The sequence below is a fragment of the Pholcus phalangioides genome, unplaced genomic scaffold (assembly GCF_987345545.1).
Source record: "Pholcus phalangioides strain wild (caught in Gottingen) unplaced genomic scaffold, Ppha-v1.0 ptg000007l_1, whole genome shotgun sequence".
NCBI lineage: Eukaryota > Metazoa > Arthropoda > Arachnida > Araneae > Pholcidae > Pholcus > Pholcus phalangioides.
In genome coordinates this window covers 39,337,454-39,362,868 of record NW_028301600.1, presented here as the reverse complement: position 1 = coordinate 39,362,868, position 25,415 = coordinate 39,337,454, and the positions used below count along the sequence as shown (strand labels likewise).

General features: G+C 34.2%; 1 protein-coding gene across 4 annotated transcripts in view; it reads left to right on the top strand.

Moving 5' to 3' along the window:
• Positions 1-25,415, top strand: part of LOC149085258 (mitogen-activated protein kinase kinase kinase kinase 3-like) — a 181,958-nt gene that overhangs the window by 39,679 nt on the left and 116,864 nt on the right. For all 4 annotated transcript variants that reach the window (XM_089233168.1, XM_089233167.1, XM_089233166.1 and 1 more), the window contains exons 5-9: positions 6,152-6,298; positions 7,975-8,047; positions 13,631-13,825; positions 23,509-23,590; positions 24,857-24,964. In XM_089233168.1, the coding sequence (XP_089089294.1) occupies positions 6,152-6,298; positions 7,975-8,047; positions 13,631-13,825; positions 23,509-23,590; positions 24,857-24,964 (605 nt within the window). The remainder of the gene's footprint in view (positions 1-6,151; positions 6,299-7,974; positions 8,048-13,630; positions 13,826-23,508; positions 23,591-24,856; positions 24,965-25,415) is intronic.

The window sequence follows — 25,415 nt, the reverse complement described above, 5'->3', positions numbered from 1 at the left end:
CTATCAAGATGCACATTGCAATACCAGCAAAGCAGCTGCAGAAGACCCATTTTGACAGGATGCACCTTAACCCTTGCAACTTCTGGCTGTGGGGGTACCTCAAAATATAAATACAATGCCACAACAGGCAAATTGCCCAACAAGGTTATGTGAATGTTATAAACAGTGGTCAGATTGCAAACTTTGGTGAATTGCAATCTCCAGCACATTCCCTATATGTTAGAAGTTCCTCAGGAATATTAATGGGGGGGGGGCACGTTTGGTTTAATAAAGCTGAACTGCAAGCACATGCACATTATGACCATGGCATACTCCAATTCTGTTGTTGAACAAGAATTTTTGTGCTTTCAACCTCATAGCCAGAACACGTTGTGGACAACATATTTAACATTTCTTAAGTAAGTTGTAGTTTTGTTCAATTACTTCGTTTTTTGTGATGTTTCCATGAATTATGAAATCGTGAAATGCTATAATTAAGGTATCATTCTGCCATGACTGGCTATTGTTTCCATTCTGCGAGCAAATTTCCCACATGTTGGATGACGTCATTAATTTTACATTTTTAAGTATTTTTTCCCCTTTATCAAATAAAATTGAATTTTTTCAGGAATATTCATGTCAATTTTCAAGTCATTCTGACAATCATTCTTTTTTTACAGTGTTTTTAAATCAGAACCTTAGTTATAATCACCCTGTATATCGTAAATCATTGCTAATTAATCTGCATTATTTATGCTTCATTAAATACATTATATTCACCTAATTTTTATTAGTTTTTGCAAAATAGCTTCCTAATTAAGTATACTGAAAGTAACTGGAGAAAAACATTTATATATTATATGATTAATAATAACATTAAAAGAATTTTCAAACACACAGTAATCCATTTAGTTAAGCAAAAAATAATTAAATTGCAAAAGTTGGTTTTTGTTAAAATGTAATAAATATTTATTGATTAATTAGCATGGGAATAGTGTTAATTACATTAATAAACATTTTATTTTAGTTAATTATTAAAAGTTTGAATGATTTTTCAGAAATTTCATTGTTTTTAATGTTAATACTATTTAAAACAAAAAAACCGGTTTAAACCAAAAAAACCTGGTTTAAACCAAAAAACTGGGGTTTTTTGGTTTTTTTCAAAAAAACCGGTTTTTTTACCAACCCTGGATAATTTCATCTGTGTTAGTGTGGGAAGATTGAGATTTTTATGTTCCCTAATCAACAAGAGATCAATAATTAAAAATTTGTGCTATTTTTCAATATTGAAAGAAATATGTTTCATAACTTTCTTCGATAAGAAAGCAATTATTCGAGGTATTGATAACTAAATTTATTCATTTATACTGCTTCTCACAGGAAAAAAATATCTAAATCTGACAAGTTAGGCAGGGCTGCAACTAGGGGGTAGCAGGCGGGTCTTGTACCCCAGGCACTATACAAAAGGGGGAAGCAGAATAAACCATTTAACTGCTGCTTTTACATTACATGTAGGCACCAAAATGCATTCTTGCCCCAGCTGAAAAAGTATCCATTTGCGGCCCCAAAGTTAGTTGCCAGTTTATTCCAAAGAAAGCCTACAGAGGAAATTAAAACTATTTTTCTAAACTGTCAAAAACGAAATCTTGATTCATGGATATGATCCATTAATTCAAAAAATCATACCAGATCTAAAAATAAATAAAAAAAAAATAAATAAATGAAATAAAACTGAAGCAAATGGTTGTCATTTTATTTCAAAATTCTCGAGAAGCTCAGACTATTGAAAAATGTGTATCATGCATTTAAATTATTTTTCATTTCATCAAACACAATTTTTTTAAGCAGATGTGGATATAACGAACAATTTCACTGTTTTTTCCAACTTTGTTAAACCCTGGTCTGACTGTATATTGAGGCAACTCTATCTATGATCTATTGGTGGTCACCTCAGGCCCAATAGGGGAAAAAGATTTTCTTTTTCAATCCTTGAGATCAAAACTTGCAGACCTGGCGGTGGACTTCTTGGTAATAGACAAGCATCTTACCACTGCACCTTCAGATCCTTCGTTCAGAGTTAAGGTCTAGACCTCCCTGAACAGCCGTAGCTGCCGCATCATGTGAACAAATAGGTAGTTGCATGAGCTGTTGAAATACTATGAGACGTTTGAAGCTAGTGAAAGAATTGGCATCTGCTATAATTATACCTGGGAAAATACAAGCAACACAGTCAGAGTATAAAGACCGACCAACTCTATAAACTAATACAGTAAAACCTGTTTTCAATGGAATCGCAAGGGACAGATTTTTTTTCGTTGAACACAGGTTTTCGCTTAATAGAGGTTCAATTGACATAATGTGTAAAATTATGTAACAATCTCATATGTGATTAACATAAAATAAAAATAAATTAATTGAAAATATAATAAATGTGTTTAAATATGTTTATTTTCATCAATTATGAATATGATGAACATTTTTACTGAGACTAATGCAAATGTATTATATGACAAATTTCTTGATATTGTGTTCAATCATCATAATTTCTGGACAAAACAGTCTAAATTAAATGCAAAACAGCCAATAATTTTAAAAGTGAATGGATTACATACGAATTGAAATGTATGGTTGATACTAACTTTATAAAGTTTTTAAATAAAATCCTTCTGATCGTGATAAAGAAAATTATTACAAAAGCTATAATAAACAGTTAAAAAAGAAACTAAAAGCTGCAAAAGATGCTTTTTACCATAACAAATTTATAAAATGTAACAAAGTCAACAAGAAACAGTGGAAAGTTACTAATGATATCATAAATTTTGAAAAATAAATAAAATTGTATTTCTAATAAATACTGACTGAAACATTAGTGGATAAAATGAATAAATTTTTTATTAATTCTGCTATAACTGAAGATTCTGAGTTATAATAAATGAAATGGAGCTTTTAGTAACAAACTCTAGTATAATTCTATAGTTGTTACTGAGATAGAGGAAGAAATTTGATGAATAAACTTGAAAATAATTAAGCGGTTGGTTATGATGGAATCATGTCAAAGATGTTAAAAACTTTCAATAAAGTTTATAACTTACATTGTAAACTGTTCAATTCCCAGTGGAGTTTTCATTGGGTATGGCAAGAGCATATTTAAATTTATCATTCATAAATCAGGTGATGTCAGTGATTTCAAAAATTATCGTCCAATCTCTATTTTGTCTGGATTTTTTAAAAACCCTGTAAAAAAATAATGAAGCACAAAATTATAAATTTTCTACAGCTATTTGATTTTTTTTTGGGAAATCAGTGGTTTTCTTGAAAATAAGAATACCAAAATGGCAATTTTTTTAGAAAAGTATATGAAAGTATTAATGACAGCAATAGAACTCTTGCTATATTTTTAGATTTAAAAAAAAAAGGCTTTGATAGTGTCGATTATCTAATTCTTATGCATAAGTTATATTGTTCAGGTCTAAGAGACAATACTTGGTCCCATGATTTCAATGCAAGAATACACATTAAAGAACCTAGATTAAACGGAACCTTTCTAATGTGGAAATCGAAAGGAAAATTATACCTTCTTTAACAAAAAATTCACACCACAACTCTACTGTTTTGCAACCAATAGACCAAAGGATCATACAAAATGTTAAAGTGCTCTATCAAAATTTTTTATGCATTTCTGCTTGCCAATGGGAGTTCTACTTCTCCCACCTTTAGATTAGCAGAAACTGTTCCCGTACTTGATGCTGTGGTTTTGAAAAGCCATATGTAGTGAAGCAGTTGTTTTCTGAAATTATAACATTTTTCAGACAAGCAGGCTTTTCTACAGGAGAAATCAGTGTAAGGATTGGATTTCCAAACGATATGCAAGACTTCATTGGCATACGCAAAGAACCCCCCCCCCCCCCGAGCCAAGATTATAGTGTTATTTTGCAGGAAAAAACTTAAACCCTCCTCAGAAGGAGAAAAAATCTAAACCCCTCCTCGAGAAAATTCTGCATACGCCTATGCAAGACAAAGTTATATACAAGCTGCTTTCCATGATCACAGTGCTGAGCAGGGCCGGAATTAGAGGGAGGCGAAAGGGAGCAATTGCGAATTTGGGAAAATATGAGGGGGGGTGGTAAATTTTTTGTGAAAAAATCATTGAATTTGCAAAAATCTGAATTTTGGACATTAGCCGCCCAGTTCAGGAATCGGCCGATCATCTCTAGCCAAAGTCTGATAACAAAAGACATGATTTGGGATCATCGTTAAGTTGGCATATTTTTGTGATAATTATGTCCATGTTAGTTATGGCAACCTATCAAACTGCAAAAACGATGCAATAAACATTTTTTTCTCTCCTAAATTTGACAAATACTATGTTTATGTAATTATTTTTATAGTTTTCTCTCTCAAATTTCACCTTTTTTTTCTCATTACATAAAGCTAATCCAACACAGCTGCTATACAGGGTAATTCAAAACTCAATGTACAAACTTTTAGGGGAGGTAGAAAACACAAAAACAAAACAGAATGACATAGGAATGTATGATTGGATCCCTCAACCTGATTAGCTGGAAGATAAACGAAGATGCAGAAATGACAAGCCAATAATGGGTGGAAAAAACTTTATTTAGCAATACTTTATATGAGGACAAAAGTAGACGAAATACGAGTCCTTGTAGACAAAATAAGAGAAATAAAGAAAAGAATTGAAGAGTTTTTCAAAATAAAGAGTTTTCCACCTATTATTGCTTTGTCATTTCTGCATCTTTGTTTATCCTCCAGCTGATCAGGTTGGGGTTTCTGACCATCTGTGATTCTGTTTTGTTTTTGTGTTTTCTACCTCCCCTAAAAGTTGATTGAGTTTGAATCACCCTGTATATATATCACACATTGGGGATTTAAAAAAATTGATTTGGCACCTACCAGGCCTTCTTACATCAACACATAAGCTTTGAACAGGAATCTTCGGCTACTTCGTGAAATGGCCGGCCCCATCACAAATTAGCTGCACTTTGAGCTTTGGCAGTAACATATACATAAAATAATGTACATTATTTACTCTATAATTATTAAATATTTATAGGTTTTCACAGCATCTGTATAGAACTTTACATCACACTGTTTAACTGTTACTTTCAGCCACCTTGTTGGGCTTTTTGCCTATTGTGGCTCTGTATTTGAATTGATGGCATTGACGTTTTTTTTGCAATTGTCAATGCGGGTGTCATTATCTGTCGTGTCGGGTTCAGTTCATACATTTTTGTCTGTTTATGTAATCCTCAGCATTGGGCTGTAACCAGGGTCGTCTTAAGAACATCGTGGGCCCTGGACCAAGTGATTTTTCTGAGGCCTTATGAGGCAAATTCTTGAAAACTTCAACCAGATCTCATTCTTGTGAGGCACCTTCGCTTGAGGCCGCAGCCATGCCTTCAGGCGGCACTGGCTGTAACTAGGAAATTTGTAATGGGGGGGGGGCAACATGATTTTCCTGCCCAGACCACTGTAAAATTCAATGATTTTTCTACCGAAAATTTCCCACCCCATATTTTTCCAACTTGGTGGAAATCCAACCCATACACTGTAAAAAAGCCTGCTTGTCCAAAAAATGTTATAATTTCAGAAAGCAACTGCTTCACTACATATATGGCTTTTTAAAACCCCATCAAGTACAGAAACAGTTTTTGCTAATCTAAGGTTGGGTGAAGTAGAACTCACATTGGCAAGCAGAACTGCATAAAAAATATCAATAGAGCACTTTAGCATTTTGTATGATCTATTGGTCGTGAAACAGTCAGTGTTTGTGTCAAATTTTTCATTAAAGGGGGGCACAATTTTCTTTTCAATTTCCGCATTAGACAGTTTTTTCCAGGTTTTTTAATGTATATTTTTGCATTGAAATCACGGGACCAAGATTTTTTTCTGCTAAAGACAGGTTTTTCTATATTAGGAAACAACTAATGATCAACTTGAATAAGATTTACATATTCACATACAGAACAAAAGTAAGTTGCTTTTGCATTAGTCCAGGGTTGTGTGAGCAGTTCTATCTATTCACATACAAAGATTGGTATTTTCCAAAATTTTTTTACAACACAATGGTAATTATGATAAAAAAAATTTGAATTTTTATAAATTTAGCAATTGTGTAAAATTAGCACTGTTTTTGATTTTTTTTTTCCAGTAACTGGTCCTCTTAGTGAACAGCAAATAGCATATATGTGTAGAGAAACTCTCAAAGGCCTAGCTTATTTACATTCAATGGGGAAAATGCATAGAGACATTAAAGGAGCTAATATATTATTGACAGAAGATGGAGATGTGAAGCTTGGTAAGTGGTTTTTCAATCTTATATTTTACTAGCTACAATTCCCAGTGCTGCCTGGGTTTTCTTCAATAACTGGGAGGATTGAAAAAGGGACAAACCATTGTAAAGGCATATGCATGTCTGAAACACATTGCTAGGGAACCACAGTAACCAAAGTAAACATTCTAAAAGTGATTGTTGAGGCCAAACCATTGTTGTCTGACAGTTTTTTGCCCATTTCGGGCAAATGCTTAAAGTAGCCTATCGTTCAAGTCAGGTCCCGTTTGGTATATATGCAAAATTTGGCGACGAATAGATCTAAAATTGTAGATTTGTATATAGAACACACACACACAGACAGAAAATCAATTTCATATATATGTAAATTGGTTTGATTCATATAATAAATTTAAAAGAATTTGGTATGATTCATTGTTGAATTATTATTTCATTAATATATGTATGCATTATTATTTTATTAATATTGGTATATATAGGTATGACAGTTCAACTGAAGTCAAGTTCAGGCATAAATACTCACTGAGATTCTTTTAAAAATCTTCACGTGTATTAACCTTTCATGGGCCTATGTCGAGGTGGACTCAACATAGATCCACATCAGGAAACAATGATACCTCATTGTTACAACAGCCCCTTACAATAATAAGACGACTCCTGTGAATTCAGCTTCTTAGCAGAACTCATATGCTATACAAAACTGCTAAGGGACAAACATCCAGGGGCTTCTTCATTGTAGGGGAGACGTTATAAAGTATGAACTGTACCAACAAAGTGCTGAAAAAAGCATCTGGTACATTAAGGGTTAAAGTTCATAAAAACGAGTATCGACTGTACTGTGTATGGATAACTGTTTTTAAAGAAGAAAGGCCCACTTAAACTCTGGCATGAAAAACTACACCACACAGTAAGCTCCCAGTAAATTGAGTTTTTTTTTGCCGATGAATATGCAGACTTTCAGAGACCCAGTACTCAAATTGTAGTAGTTTACAGTATCGTGCCCTTCTAATTGTAATAATATATTTTTGTTCTACAAACTTCATACAAATACAACGCCACAACAGGCAAATTGCCCAACGAGGTGGCTGACTTAAGAACATCATGGATCCCCGAGCCATTTTTTTTTTTTTGGAGGCCCTACCTACTACTATTACACCGCTCATGCACCCCGCCCGCACCCCCCCCGGAACCCCCCCAACGAATCGGTACATGCGGGAATGTGCGTGTACGTGTAGTGAAACCTGACGTGAAGTTAAAAACTAGAAGTTTCATTTCAACTTATTCCAAAGATTTTGAGATATGGAAAGTATATCATTGAAGGATTTTCTGCATAAAAATGGCTAGCATAGAATTCTTCACTTTTTCCAGAATTTATGCAGTAGAATCAGCATATATAAGAAGAGATCAGCTTGTATATGTATGTCTAATGTTCCCAAATATGTTTAGTAAAACTTGCATAAGTTACCCAATTTTGTATGTTGTCCACCTTTCTAAGTTAAACCGTTTTTCAGGAAAGTAATATATGATTATGCAGGATTAGACCTATTGTAATTTGATCATTGATTGGAAAATTGTTGCACTATATGAGATCAATTTACACAGATTTGAATGTATTTATTCTCATGTTACAAAACTTTTTTAATGCTCATAATTTTTTTTTAAATATCCTTTTTGTATTTCAGCTGATTTTGGGGTGTCTGCTCAAATTACAGCCACAATATGTAAAAGAAAATCCTTCATAGGAACACCTTACTGGTATGCTGTATATATAATATATGTACATGCATTTGTGCAATATATATTGGTGTTGATTCTAAATATAAGTTCGTGTTTATATGCTAATGATATGCACGCATGGAAATCAACAGTGAAATCATACAAATACAATGCCACAACAGGCAAAATGCCCAACGAGGTGGCTGAGAAAAAGATGCCCATAACAAATATGGATTTCAAAATTACAGCAACCCAATTAAAAACACAATCACAAAAATTATAAACAATATATACACATGATAAAATATTATACAATGCCCATAAAGAATATTGTGGTTGTCTTATTCCAAGTATGGATAGCTTTTCGGTTTACCCAAAAATGCTTATCGTATTTCTTTTTAAACGTGTCAATTGTGTTACAATTTACTACCTCCGGGGGTAAGCTATTCCATTTATTAATAATCCTATTCGAGAAGAATTCCCTGCCACACCATAAGCTTGCATTGTACCTTACCAATCGATACTGATGTCCCCTTGCAAAAGCAGTCGATTGGTGGTGTACTAAAAGTTCATGGTTCATCCTATCCATCCTGTTGAAAATTTTGAACACTTTGATCATATCTCTTCGACACCTGCGTTCCTCCAATGTAAACATATTCAAAAATGATTCATCATGATAACATCCATCATGAGTGGTCTAAACCTAATGAAGTCATTATTTGATCCTCTGAAATTGAAGAATAATGTCAAATTTTACTTCAATTTTTCTCATTTCTTTTCTGCTTCCTTTAATGGCAGCAACTGTTGAAAAAAATATACAAAATGTTTTAGAGCCTTTTAGATTCTTTTGCATGTGCTTCACCATGAAAATAAGTTTTTTGTTTAGTTTTGTCCTTTTTTCTTTTGCTAAATCTCTACTTTTTTTTTCCATGACATAATTAGATGGTCCTCTTTGGCTACCATCTATATAGTCATTCAATGAGTTTATATAAGAAGTATTTTTGGAAGATGCAATGATGAGAGAGATATTGGGAAACAGATGATTTAGAAAACAGAAAAATATTCTGAGTATTCAAAATTTGCATAGATGTGGCATCAAGTCTACTATCCTTAATTTTATGGCTGCATATAAGAAAATGAAATCCACAACTTTGGCTGAAGGTAAAATTGACTTTGACATCATTAGAAAGCAATCAGCATCAACTTGTAATAAACATTTAGACAATGTATAGGAGTCAATTTTATTGTAATTTGACAACTATAGGAGTTTCACAAGATCTGGAAATGATTGTATATATCGAATGATATTGAGTGGTTCTCAAAATTTTTTTCACCAGAGCATCCCTTTCCCTTATCTACAATTCCCAAAGCAGACTCACAAAGAGTCTCTTCAAAACACCTTTGCTGGGGAGGGGGCACTGCTCTGTGGCACTCCTGACTAAGGTTGATGACACACCAGGGCATCCTGGCGCAATTTTACAACTACTGGCATATATTGAAAGATTTTTTGCAGTTTTTTCCTCAATAATCATTAAGAACCCGCTTGTCAGTAGAAAGCAACTAAAGATGCATCTTTATTCTTCAGCCCACTCATTCACATTAATCTACAGCTATCGAATACGTTGTGTATGTGTAACTGATTTCTTTAACCCATATGGTTGCTAAAGGCTATTCAGAAATATTAATAATATTGGCATGGGTCTGTTGTCCAAAACAATAGAAAAACAATAGAGTCATTTTTTTACATTTATTTTGCATATGACAAAACATGGTGATTCTTGTACAGACATAAAAATATGACTTTGCGCCATCTTGCAGACACACAACTCTGTCGTCGCCGTCCAGGGCCATCTAAAGAGCCTCATGGGGCCCCCTTGCAAATAGATTTTTCTGAGGCTCTATCTGACTAAAAATGCCCTTGCCTATCAATTCACATGCTTAATCTCAACCAGATCTTATCACCGTGAGGCCCCTGGGCCGTGCATTAAGACGGCACTGCCACCATCACATATCCTAATTATCTCCATTTACGCTGCAGCACCATCTATTGGTGGTAACAAAAAACTAACTAAAATCATACAACTCGGCCATCTTGCATCTCACTGACCTCAGTGACATTTCACATCAATTTTCAATGTAAACACCAAAACAACATTATGCACAATCAAAACATTATGCATTATCTAAAACATTCATGTAAGCATGAAAACACATCTGCACAATATTCATTAGAACAAATCAAAACACAACCCGAATGATCAACGACTTTCTCGGCTTCATGTCTATCCCTAGTGGGATTCACCTTCGTAACTTCATAGGGACCAAAGAATTTGAGTCTCAATTCTAGTCCAGAACCTTTGTAGCGATCCCTTTGTAGAACTAGTATATCACCAATTTGATAACCAGTGATTTTTTCCTCTTTTTATCATTTAAATACCTTGCAAATCCCTTTTCTTCACTTTGGAAGGATGATGTAGCGACAGCAACACAACGGCAGTTCAGGCGAAACAATCAAATAGCCATTTTCGGAAGACGGGGCAGCAGCAATTCTCCATTCATTAATTATACGCAGACCTGCCAACTCTCAGACTTTTCATCCTTTTTCCTGCTCTCCAGATTTTGGCAAAAAATTAGGTTTTACCCAAGCTTTCACATTGTTGTGACGTCAATGACTGCCGTCGTAGTTAGTGAAAACACCCATAGAGGACAGCCGTGGTCATTTCAATCGAGCAGCCGTAAAAAAGTCTTGGTGACTGCATTTAAGCAACTGGCAAAGATGTGACTTTGTTTACATAGCATTTATCGGCAATCATTTATCTGGGGGCGTGACCTTGGTTGCCGAAATTCCTGTATAATCGTTATTGTATTTCATTAGCAGCTGTGTGGCAAACACAAGTTTTTCCATCAGCAGCTTTGTATTTTGAAGTTTTTTAAATTGTTTTCTCTGATTAAATATGTCTTACGAAAGAAAATATAAAACTTCAAGCTATATAAAGCTAAATATAAAGCTTTTAAGAGTTCATATACCCAAGGTTATTGATCACTGATAGCATCCACAAAAGGAAACACACATGTTTTATGAACAGTATGTAGATGTGATTTCTCTATTCTGCATGGAAATACTGACATGAAATTATATTCTGCTCAAGGAAGAACCTGCCTTGGGGAGGAGGGAATGGAACTTTTTCTTAATTGATTAAAAAAAAATTCCGAATTTTTTTTTGTTAATTTTTTTGATAGTCTATGAGTGCAGGGGGGTACCCCGCTCAGGAGAATCTCCGGATTTCTGTATTCCAAAAGTTGGTACGTCTGTATATGGATAAATTCAAGGGTATAATCACCAGAGATGCCTCTGGACTCTAATTTATGTGGGTCCCGGGACCCAGGTTATTTGAAAAATCTAGGTCCTTTTTGAGTGAAAGTGGGCCCCTCTCAAAAAAAAAAATTTATCTGAAAAAATTATGCCCCCCCCCCCTCCCATAATTCACTGGTATCTCTATGAATTTTCTTCCAGCATGCCCCAGGTCTTTGATCACTTGCTTATATTTCTTCATTGAGACTGAGCGGTGGGTCATGTTCTGGGTAAGAGAAGAAGGTATCTGTGAATCAAGTAATTCATTTCTCCCCCCCCCCCAGAGATCAAAAATTAAAAATATTTTTGTAGAGAATTAAAATATTGGAATAAAATTTCTTTTATACTATCTGTGAAGAATTAGATCCTTGTGCCCCTCCATAAGCCGATTCCCCTTACACACCCATGATTTTAGCGATGCGAAATGGTGACTACCGCATAGCAGCTAGATGACAAAACTGTGGATATTCAAGGTTGAGTTTTGACAGATTCAGTTTTTTCCCAGGATATCGGGAAGGTTTTACAATTTGAACAGGCATTCCAATCCTTTACGATTAAAAAAAAGCACACTTTCGCAATATTGCAGGAACAAGACGAATTTACGTCGTATAGACGCAGTCTTTGAATGGCTGCGAAAGTACTGTAATTTCCTGTATATAACCGGAAGGGAGAAAACCTGCAGGGTAATAAAAAAATCTGAAATTTGAAACTTCTGTACACGTCCCCTCATTTAGGGAAGCAACTAGAGAGATCCCTCATCTTATTCTTCAACAACTCGTGTGTATATCAAAACAGTACAGTGTACAAAGTAGTAAAACCAGTTTTTCAAGGTCGCGCGATCATGATACACAGTAAAAAGAAGGAAAAAAAGAGAAGTGAAAGTGTTGGGGAGAGGTTTTTCTCTCTACTTTTTCTTCTTAGAACTAGGAAAGAACGTGTCCTGGAGGATGCATGAACAAAATTTTTACGCATCCGTTTCCAAAATTCCGGGTATTTGACATGTTATAGTGCATCAATGGCATCTCTGATCACAATACAATCAGGAACATATATGTAGCCACAAGAACAATGCAAATACAATTGTATAAAACACTGCTGTGTACTTTACATTCATAACTTAAAAAAAAAAATCAATGCTTCAGAATTTTTTCATGACAAAGAAACTCTCAAAACTAATTTATACAGACAATAAATTTTTTTCTTAGTATGATCATGCTTTGATGATGAATTGGGAAAACGAAATTTGCAGAGCCAGGGTGGCTCCCTCAGAGACAAAGGGGAAACCCTTATCCAGCTCATGGGCCTGAGTCCCCCAACATTTGCCACCATCTCCATAGTAACCTATGGGAATATTAGGTTTGTATTCCCCCCAATGTAATTCTTAGTCCTCCCAATATTTCTAATAACTTTACACCTATACTTGAAGATGAAACTTTTAGAGTCAAGGTGACTCCCTTGCAGATGAAACTTTTAACAAAATCTTTGGCATAATCCACCGAAGGCCAATGCTGCCAATAATGACCAAACACATGTTACAAAACATTTCAGGAAAATAACGTGGGTAGAGTAAGCATTCAAACGTCATTTCCAACATTCTTTTTTTTTTCTTGAGGACTGCTCATTTGTGCTTCTAGCATGAGGGGGACTATATGTTGAAAAAATAAAATATCTTAACATATTAAAATGTATAGGGATGAATCAGGACCAAATAAAAATATTGTGTAAATGAGAGACACTGCGTTTCCATTTATTTTATTAATTTAACAGAGAATATGTGTGTAGTTTTTGAAGTTTTGAGTTGTCTTGTACTTCTTTATTGCCAGCAATTGAATTTCTCATTTACTTGTGATCTTTAAATTATTTAATTCTTCATTCATTACTTATAATATACTGTACTTTGACTCTCTATGTGATCTACTTATTCTTCTATTATTCTTGGGTCATTTTAGAGATTTGTAAACTTAAATTTTTTTTCGTGAGATATTTTCGCTGTCTAGAACAGAGAAATGTTACATTTTCCACTTTTAACCTTTTTTGTAAGTTTTTTCATGGAAATCTATTTTTCCAATGTTTTCATTTATCTAACAGTCAATTATTTTATTATTCTAATTTTTCCATTGCGCTATGAAGGGCTTTGAGATGTTTAAGTTTAATTATTGTTACTTGTGTCTATGTATTTAACTTCATCTGAACAATACTCAATTTATTACCTCTGATGCACCGTATTCCTGATTTACTGAGGAACTGGGACTAAAATGTTTTGTTTTCAGGATGGCACCAGAGGTTGCTGCTGTTGAACGTAAAGGTGGATATAATCAACAGTGTGATATATGGGCAGTGGGTGTGACTGCTATTGAATTAGCTGAGCTACAACCACCAATGTTTGATGTACATCCCATGCGAGCACTTTTTCTGATGTCTAAATCTGGCTTTAAACCTCCTCAACTCAGAGACAAAAACAAATGGCAAGTAAATCCCCCCCCATCTATTGTTATACAATGGACAATTAGAGATCTTTTTTCAAAGTTTTTCTATTGCATTTTAATTGTTTTAGGGCAGTGTTTAACAAATGAAGAGACAATTTAGAATGCTTATCAAATTTTTCAAGAGCCAAACATTATTTTTCAAGAAAAATTGTCACAAAAGTAATCTTTTATCACCTTTTATGAGACTAAGAACACTTTCCAAGTTTGTACATATGCCTACATAAATTTTGAAAATTTTTCGCAATGGACTTCAAATAAGCAATGATAAAATTTGAATGCCAATACCAAATTTCTAGTTGCCATAATTATACCTGGCAATAGGATTTGTCAATCTCTCTTTTACTTTTAGGTAAACTGTTTGTTTTATGATAGCAAAGAGATGCACAGAGTTAGTTATACATATTATTTGAACAAGCATATTTAATTTTGTTACACTTGTTCTAATGGGTATTGCTTTTTATCATTAGATTTCTAGCTTTATAGATACTTTTCAAGAACTTGAGTCTTGATTGGTGGTCTCTTAAAAAATAATGAAACTTTTCTTAACGTTGTTTAGGGTTACATTAATCAGAACTGTGATGCTTGTTAATAGATAATGATCAAAACCATTTGTACATTCATTCAAAAGAAGAATTGCTCTCAGATTATTATAATTTTTTTTGTGAAGTATTTTTATATAGCTCGTAAGATTTATGTATTACCACTGCGCATGCTAATTTTCACTGTTTTTTGTATTATTGTAAGGTTTGCTTATGTCTGAGGCATACAAGTGGTGGGGGTGCATAGTGGACCTGTCCCTCCCCCCATCTTCCTTAAGACAATAAAAAATTAAAAAAATTTGAAAAGAAAAATCAAAATATTGAAAGAAAATACCTTTATATGTTATCTTCAATTTCTGATAATTTTTAAAATGATTGCCAAAGGTTAGTAACTACAAATTTCTCCAGCAGGGTTTCCTGACGCCCCCTCCAAAGATCAGTTCTGTGTATATCCCTGCATATAGGCAATAGTTTGCTCCGAATTACTTTGAGGCCAAATATGAATAATAAAAGAATAATAAAATTTTAACCCTTAAATGTATAGCTTTACATATGTGAAAATATTTCTATAATTTTTTTTTAAATGTTCATTACTGCAGCCAGTTTGAAGATAAAAATTCAGAATCACCTTTGCATATAAGGTGTGTTCATATTCTTTCCATTTTATATTTAGCTATCAATGCAATTAATGAAATTATTGCGGATGTATCTGGTCTGGGCTAGCCAATGATTACTAATTTTTTTTCAAGTGCAAGGTGGGGCCCACAGCACTCCTGATCAAGTATTTCAGAGAATAGTAAATAAATACACCAAACATTTTTTTTTTTAAATATCTCACCTATATCCACAAGCCAGTTACGGTCACAGCTTTTCATCATACAAGAAAATAGTTTTCATTATTAGTAGTTTCTTTGCTTGTCCCATAAATCATTGCAGCTTCTTTTCTTATCCTCATCACGCAGGGGCATAAATGGTACACAAGTGCGGTAGGGGATAGCAATCAGCTATTCACGAAAAATTGTATTATTGGCATAGGCAGCAGGGTAAAAGTAGACAGTTTACCCTGATCACCATGGACACTCTCAGTGAACCCCCCATTCGAAGAGCATGCATTCACTTATGTACAGGAGTCCAGCAAATCACTCTAAAGGACAACGTATGCGACACATGGATACAAAACACACAGTTCAGCCAACCCCCTCCCCTCTATAAGTTAGACATAATCTAGGGGTTATAGGTAGGAGACAGTGTGTAGAGGTCTACTAGAGGACTTACCAATTGGATTAAATGTTAGTTTATGCGTCCACAAACTAGGTAAATTTTTTTCTCGTTTTTGGTATCCCAAGTGAAGATAGCATTAAGAATATTTCATATTTTTATAAAGGGTGGTTGATGACATAAGCATCATTCAAACTCTCCCACCCTCCTGTCATTGAAAGTCACAAAATCCAAAACACCTCCGCCTCAGTGATGCTGACATGATACTTGAATGGCCCCTTTCATATTATGACAATATATACTCGTCTCACATTTTTCAGGTTCCACTTTTTTTACAATTTTTCAACAAATTTAATAACAATTAGCGAGTGTGCCTACTTCTGGCAATGTTTTTGATCACAATTGGTGATGTCTTGTATTTCAATGAAATATGGTCATCTGATTATTTTTTCCGTGGGAAATACATTTTCTTTACTGTGATTTGTTGCAGTCCTTCATTTCCTGCACCCTGCAGCAATTTCAGCAGCAATTAGCAAATTGCATTTGTGGCAATAAATTTAATTTTTTGATGAAATTTAGTAATACCCGGTATTTATATCACATCCCGTAGGATTGCAATTACCGACATTTTCCACGATGATGTATGTTGAACCCAAGTGTGAAGGTATAATTTTTATTTGAATCCATAAGGAAAAAAAACTAATCAATTACAATGGTTGAATAATTTTTGATTCAGTTAGAATTAAGGTTTATTAGAATTTATTTTGTTAAATCTCCCTGCGTACCATTTATGTCATCATCGTTGACCACAGGTTCAGAAACACTGTGCTAGACTAATCTGGTTGATATATTGATCTTTTTGTAGTACCTATATACACTTCTCCACTACTGTATGGGATACGATATACTTACACTGTTTTCAGACCATCACATTGATCTTCGGCCAACCTGACAACCTGAGACACTCACCTAGCTTTTTAGTTAGCTTAAAGATGGTCTTGATGTCAAATTTTCTCAGGTGCAATACGATTCTGTCTGTGGTTAGTGGAATGTAGGACAGCAACACTTTAGAAGGATGATGTCACTCTCCACTATACATACGAAGGTTTTTAACAACTGTCTGTGTAACGAAAGTCGTTACTTCCCGGATTCCAATTTTATCTTTCCCAAAATAATTTCGTCAGACAGATGACAATGATATGACAACTATTTCATTTACTTAAAACTTTTATTACAGCGTTAATCCTTAGATTTTACAATAAAACATTTTAAGTCCCTGCACAACATGAATTGGTAAATTTTTTTTTAGAGTTTTAGCATTAATATATCACAGATTCAAAACGTTCTCACCCGATCGGTCCATCAATTACACCCTTTGGGATGTCACTGTCACAAGAACGCGAACAGTTCACTTCTTGATTGATCCGTGCAATCTCCTGGAGAAAGGGAAGCTCCATAGCAACATCATCATGCATCCGAAAAGACGACGAACCCAACGAACATCCAGTCACTGACGAGAGCCGGCATCTTGTAGAGACTTCAACACAGGCTGAGCGATTTTTAACTATAAGATGAAGAGGACGATCAATGGATCAAGTGGTGCCGAGGCACCCTGCTAGATCATCAAATCATGGCTTCCGGAACGAGTCGGGGTGAAATGAAATGTAACAATCAAGGTCCAAGGACCAACGTGTTTTTTGTTGCACACTACCGGCATATAAGGGAAAATTCCCCATCTCACATTACCGGAACCAATCCGTATCGAGATTCGGCGGCGCTAGAATCAACGTAAAATTTGAGAAATTTACATATTCACATGAACTTAGAATAATATTGTAGAACTATGACATTTAGCATCTAGCAGCAAAAAAGCACATGATCTCGCTGATCGATCCCGGAATCAATGTAAAGGTAAATAAAAATATAAAAATGATTATAGAAAAAGGACTATTTCGGCCGGGGCCTAAATGGTCATGTTACATCTGTTGTGAAGATGGATTTTGGAAAGAGAAAATTCAACTGCCCTTACAGGGAATCGAACCAACTTCCTTTCACTTTCCGGGTGAAGGTCCTAGACTAGTCACTAGTGGGTTCGATTCCCTGCAAGGGCAGTTGAATTTTCTCTCTTTCCAAAGTTTTATCTTCGCAACAGCCAGTTGTTAAAAACCTTCATATGTATAGCGGAGAGTGATGTCATCCTTTCATAAGTCGCCATCTGGTGGCAGCGTCATGAAAGTTGTGAGCTTGACCTGAGTCATGTCCAGTTGTCCATATATGGTCCCCACATACTGGGCAGGGTGCTGATTAGACTTCAGCTGCAGATATCTGCTTGTGTGTGTGTCTTTATGGCATGGGTTCTTCGACGTATGGCCCATGGGCTACAATTTAACCCTCACAGCTTTTTGTCGTGGTCTGTTGATCATTTTTAGAAAATGGTTGAAAAAATTGATGGAACGCATTTCAAAATTGATGAAAGAAATCTAGAATAAATGAAAAATAAGTTTAGAATAAGTGAAACAAATAAATTCAGACTTGATGGAAATTCAGAATTCCTACATAGCTGCCAAGTCTCACGAATTTTCCGGGAATCTCCCGAATTTTAGCTTCATCCCTCGACCTCCCGAAAAGTTCTTAAATCTCCCAAATTTTTACGAAAATCACAAAAATTCCTTATCGTCCCTAAAAATTCTCTACTTCATTTTAAAAAAAATCCCTGCTTATGAAAACAATCCCTAAGGAATTTCTTGTGGGGCACGAAACCTCTTTTTTCTTCTCCTTTTGGAATGACATCAAACGTCGTAAATAGGGAAATTCCCTTTTTAAGGAAGTTTTACAAACCCTCTTGTCTTATCCCGCAGGGAAATAGCTTAGCAGCCAATAGCCCTGGATAATAATTGAAGATTATAGTGACGCGCATATGGTCAAAATTTCTTTTGTTGAAGTTACATAAGTGTGATATAACAAAACATGAATACTGATAAGCAAAAACATATTTAATCAATTTTAAAGATACGTGTTCCGATGAATTTCCTTTCATCAAACGTTCCAGAAAAGGGCCAATTTTTCCTTTTTGTACAAGTTGTGTTACGGACATAAACATCGGTCATGGAAAGACTGCCATCATCACACGTGAAATGAAAAAAAAACCATTAAGCAAGTGTCACAAAAAGTGAGTGTTCTTCAAAAATTGACGCTTTTTTCCCCTTCATCTTCCGATGATTTTGGGGTCATTCGCACAAAATGTTTTTCACAGCATTTCTGATTGAACACAATATTTTTTTTTTAGATCACCATTTTGAAGTTTTCGCCTCCAATTTCACTTGTTTTTTTGCATAGGGATTTTATTCCCAAGGGTTTAACTTCCATGTGTGTAAAATACCTATTTTAATTTGACTTTAGTTTTACAGTAGGGATTTTATTCCCTATGCCTTAACTTTTATGTGTTGAAAATCCCTATTTTATTTGAAAAAATCCCTTTCATATTTATTTGGGAGTGGTTTTAGCATAAAATACTGGGTTGCGCGAAAATCTCCTGAATTTTCATTTTGAAAAGTTGACAGCTATGTTACTAAAATAAATAATTTTTGAAACAAATAATTGAAAAACAATTTCTGATAGAAATTATTTTTCACAGTCAATAAAATAATTGCATAATTATTGAAAGAAATGATTTCCAGATATATTGAAGGAAAATAATTTTAAAATTACCAAAATAAATAATTAAAGAATCTTTTAGTGATTACAGGTGAAAATTAATCACAGAATTAATTTAATCATTAATTAATCAAAAACTTTTAAATAATTAGTGAAAAAAATTATTTCAAAACTAATGAAAATTGATAACTAATAAAATAATTTCATAACAAATAAAAGTCTAATTTTTTTTGTCCCTGTTTAACCTTTTAACGGCCAATGTTCCCAATTGGGAACATACTTTTGATTAATTCAAAAAAAATATTTCTCTTTCACGAAAATAGCTGATTTTTTTTCCCTGAACATATAAGGTTCTGAACTTAATTTAGAAAAGACAAAAGTTATTCGATTCAGCTCTTATCATATCAATTTATAATTCTAAAATCACCCATTTTCAATGCAAAATATCTGTAAGTTTGTTTTAATTATTAAAATAGTTTTTGTAAACATACATGCATCTCAATTTTTTTTAATTAGAATATTGCCAAGAATAATAAGAAATGCTCAATGTGACAAAAAAAAATTTTGTTCGAATTCCAGGGAACTTTTCCTACGATTGTTCCCAATTGGAAACATTGGCCGCTACTGACTATTCTAAGTGCAATGCAGAGGAGTGGCATTCCGAAAAAACAATTTATTGCTTTTTCCCTCTCTCTGGTGTGTCTCAAAAGGAAGGAAAAGTATCAAATTTCACATTCCGATGTTTACATGCAGCACCCCCTTTTTTCTGTGACTTACCTTGCCCCCCCCCCCCCCCGCCCCCCTCTACGTTTTGAGTCATTTTGTTGGTATGTTGGTCTTTCACTTCTCAGTTGATATCTGGTCTTGTGACTTTCTACACTTCTTTTTACCATCTTTTTTTGTTATACTAGTAGTTTATTAGACTGAGTTTGAGAGATTCTGATATATAACATCTCTCTGATGAAGAATTCGAAATGTGCCAGCTACTGCCTGATGAAAATGAGCGGGTTACAGATGAGGAAGATATCGATGACAACATGCTTGGCCCGGTCGTTCTTGCAGATGTTTGTGGATATCTGTGTTTTAAGATCACCACGTAGTTCATTTGTGGGTGAATTTGCAGATCCTATCAACATGCCTTCTACATCAAAATTGCCTTTCAAAGATCAGATAATTACCCAGTCAAAAAATAAGAAAACATCATGTGTCAAGTGCCAAAAGACTAAAATTCATGCAACCGAAGTGGAAAAAAAGTACTGCATTCGACAAAAATATAAGTGAACCTACTGAAGCAATCAGTCATAAGTTTCCTGAGCAAAGTGCAAGCTGACTCGATTGATATTTTTTTCAAATTTTTATCGCAAGAGTACCTCAGTTACTTGGCTGAGATGACAAATATTTATGTCGCACAACATGGATCGAATTTGAAAATTGAGGGGAAAGTTTTGGAAAGTAAAAATCGCAAAGTTTTTTGGATTGGTTTTGCTAAGTGGGTATCACAGAATACCAAGTGAAAATGATTACTGGGGTACTTTCAGTAGACACAGCAATACCGATCGTCCCCACTGTTATGCCGAGAAATAACTTTAGAGACATAAAAAAATAACTTCCATTTGATGGATAACTCTTTCTTACAACCCGGTGATAAGTTGGCTATCTATGATGAATTAAATGAAAAATTCACACACATTTGGTTTGGGTTGTTCCATGATAAACTAAGCATCGATGAATCAATAGTACCGTATTACGCTCATCATTCAAGTAAGATGTTTATAAGGGGAAAACCGATTCGCTTTGGATTTAAAATTTGGATGATTTGCTCAAACAATGTGATTTCCCATATAAAATGGAAGTATATGCTAGTAAGCAATCATCGGAGCCTGTGCCTTTAGGTACCAGAGTTGTAAATAATATTTTCTCTCTCTTTATATTTTTAAATAATATCTTTTAACTTACCAAGGGATCCATACAAAAATTGTATTCTTTTGTGAATTTTAGACCAGCATTTCTGCTCATCATAAGCTCTTTATTATAATCTAGATATACATGCCTTTTGAGTATATTCGAGAGAAATTTATTTCCATCATTTTTAAAATTCTATATGTATATTCTTTAATTTTTAAAATAAATTTATTAAATGACGACGAATTTTGTATCATCCTGTAAGATGCAAAGTTTTTTGGATTGGTTTTGCTAAGTGGGTATCACAGAATACCAAGTGAAAATGATTACTGGGGTACTTTCAGTAGACACAGCAGTACCGATCGTCCCCACTGTTATGCCGAGAAATAACTGCAAAAATTATGTTTAGTCAGATCCAGCCAATGTTCCCAATTGGGAACATTCAAGAAAACACATAGGGAAATTTTGTTTCTTCAATTTCTCGATTGCTATCTCTTAACTAAAAAATCAGAAGGAGAAATTAACAAAAAAAATAATGAAAATCAGTTGGAATCTGAATTCGGCCGGTAAAAGGTTAACTCTGAGCCCCATTGGCTCCCCCTTTAAAGATGTCACTAAATTACATAATTTTTTGGCCTGCTGGCTTCATGAGAAGTTTAAATTTCATCTGCCAGGCTAATAGATACTCCATGGGGGGATATAATGAGGGCCATACAAAGTAAAAGAAACCACAACCAGAAAAGCGTTTCTGCCCTACATTCCACAAATCATGGACAGAATTGGATGGCACCTGAGAAAATTCGGCAATAAGGTTATCTTTAGGCTAACCATAAAACTAGGTGAGTGTCACAGGTTGGCCAAAGGTCAACATGATGGTCTAAAAACAGCAGGAGTATATCGTATCTCATGCAGTTGCAGAGAAGTGTATGTTGGCACTATATATATATACACACACACACAAAAAAAGATTGATATCAACCAGATTAGTCGAGCATAAACAAAATTATAGACTGGGCCAGGTTGCTGAGTCAGCCATAGCTGAGCATGCCCTGACCAATGATCACCATATTTCTTCGTGAACACCCAAGTGTTATCCAGTGACATAAAATATTTTCCACACATTTTTAGAGAAGTGACCAAGATTCAAAGATTATAAGAATAAGAATTCCATGATTCAAGCACAAGAACTGCTTCAACAGATAGGAAGAGAGGATGAAGATCAACAGTGCTTGGTTTCCCACCTTAAAGATGATGAAATTGACACCCGTGCATTATCCAGAGCCCTTGGAAACAACTTCAGCCAATTGAGAAATCTTGCTCAACTGACCAATCCCGACAAAGTGGTGCGACTCAAGCAAAAGAAGACATACAGTGAAACCTCAATATAATGATACACTCTGGACAAAGAAGAAGTATCGTTGTAGAGGGATTATCATTATATATGGAGGCAGCAGATTAATATAAGAGTATAGACATTTCCAAAGAAAACTTGAGAAAAACATTGTTGTTTATCGTTATAACAAGGTTTCACTATATTAGCCTTTTTCCCATTGTTTACATAAGATTTCTTAAAAGTGTTCACTACCCGTACATACGAACGAAATGTCTAAAAATGAAACTTTTCTGTCACATCGGCTTAAAAACTCGAAAACTATGAATTATGTATTGCATGATGGCCACGAAAGCATTGTTTTACAGCATATATTGTTTAATTTTGAAAATAAATTATATATATCAATGCACCTTGATCCTTAATGTGTATATTATCACTAAAATTTATCATTTTTCAAAAGTTCAAGTTGGTTATAATAGAAGCTTACAGCAGCAGGAAACATTGTTCATATAACAGACTTCTTGTTATAAGCAATAAATATCTTCAACATTAGCTCATTGATGTACGATTGGAAAACATTTGTAATAACAAAGATTTTTATTTTTCATGGATTATAAGCTGTGCTTACACACATTATATCAGACTTTTAATGTTTTTTCAAGAAATATAAATTTATATTCTAAATTTTACAAGGTTTGTTTGATTTCTTCCAAATTTTCAACTGAAGTTATAAGAAATTTTTTAATTTTTTAGTACATGTTTCCCAACTTTTAATTGCAGGTTTGTCTACATATTTTGTCAAATATTATGCTCATTTTGGTATCATGTAAATGGGTTCTTATCCCAAGTAATCCAATAATCCCAAAAATTAGCAAATTTTTTGATTGAGTTTCTATCTGTTTATGATCTTCTATTTATGCTTTTCCTGGTTTATGCTAGTATACTTTGATAACTGCACCAAAAAATGTATGGAAAGCATCAGAGAGAAAACTCATATTAGTTGTTACTTTATTCAGGTCTCCAGTTTTTCACCATTTTGTTAAAGTAGCTCTGACTAAAAATCCCAAAAAAAGACCAACAGCTGAAAGATTATTGCAGGTTAGTAATTCTATTTCATTTATGTGTGATTACTGTAGAATTGCAATATGTGGGTAATTGGTACTACACCCTTTCGCAGATACCTGACACTGCAGATATACCTGATATGCTGAAAATGTCCCATCTACAGAAACAAACTTTACGTCAGGTTGCACTACACGTACACGCACATTCCCGCATGTACCGATTCGTTGGGGGGTTTCGCGGGGGGGGGGGTGCATGTGTGGTGTAGCAGTAGCAGGTAGGGCCTCCAAAAATGGCTCGGGGATCCAGGATGTTCTTAAAGTCAGCCACCTCGTTGGGCAATTTGCCTGTTGTGGCGTTGTATTTGTATTTGTATAGAAGATAAATTAGATCCTAGATTAATTATTCTATCTTGACTGTATATCTATTATATTAATCGGTGATATCAGTATAGATATACTTAATCCCGATTCAGTTACATGGATTTGTTGTCAGGATATGGATTTTTACCATTCATCAATGATATAATGATATATGCATCTGGTACTTGTATCAATCACATACATTTATGTAATTCTAACATTATTGGATATTACTCCTCCATAATTGAATCTGATATTACCTATCACTACCCGATTGTTTGCAAGTTACAGTTTGATTTTCCTAACTTAAATAAATCTGATACAGTTATCTGATGTCGCCTGCGATCTCAGACTTACTTTTGTAAAAATGAACTAAGCGGCACATTCTTAGATCACATCAGTGGCCTACAGCACATTTATAAATCACTTGAGTAACTTGGGGTGCTGTTCCTTGATTACTCAAGTGAACCATGGCACATACACAGATCACTGATTGACCCGCATTTCATTTAAAGATAACTTGAGTGGGGCCCATGGCAAAACTAGATTATTTAAGTGGCTCTTTTTCCCTCTCCACTGCCTTCAATATACCCATCTAGCACTTAAACCCAGGAAAAGAAAACATACATAATTTTTCCCCAGTTCAGGTTGGGGGACTCCCTTGAAAATTCTTTTTCTCATAGTGATATACATTTTTGTTTTCCAACTCTATGTCCAAAATGACTGTTGTTTGGAAATCAGTGTTTGGAGGTGACCTGTAATGTTAAGGCTATGGGATGTATTCAGTTCAAACAAAATGTGACTTGTTTGGAGGTGGCTGTTAGAAGAGATTTTACTTTATTTCTGGTTTTAAACTGTCAGGTTCCAAAATAATTTTAATTCTTATAATTTGAAATAAGTATTATGCAAAAATAAGAATATTGTTTTTTCTATGTTTCAGCATCCATTTTTTCAAAGTGATCTTTCTAAACGCTTAGCACGAGAACTATTAGATAAAGTGAGCAATCCTCAGCATAGTTTCACCGACCTGGATCTTGATGATGAAGGGGTAAAAAAGTTTTTATCTTCTTATTTTTAAATATTTTTGTGAAGTAAGACGGAGAATGGAGATGTTATATCTTCATAAAAAAAATATATTAATAAAAGATTTTGAATCATAAGTTGCTAGTCAGCTTCTGGAATGGCTATTGTTACACATGAAGATGAAATTATTATTTTTTAAATATCATTCTATAATATACTTATATTTCATATTCATAATATATATGTAGTTGATCCTGCTTATAACGTTCCCACTTCTAATGTTTTTCCGCTTAGTATGACTTATTTTCGTGGTCTCAACTATAAGTAATTCTTATTAATATTTCCCGTTTAAAGCGTTTTCCTGCTTACAACGTTTTTTGTGATGGTTTTCTGAAAAACGTTATAAGCAGGATCCACTGTAATCTATAATATATTTTAGTGCAGGATCAATAGTGTTTCTTTTCATTCTTATAAAA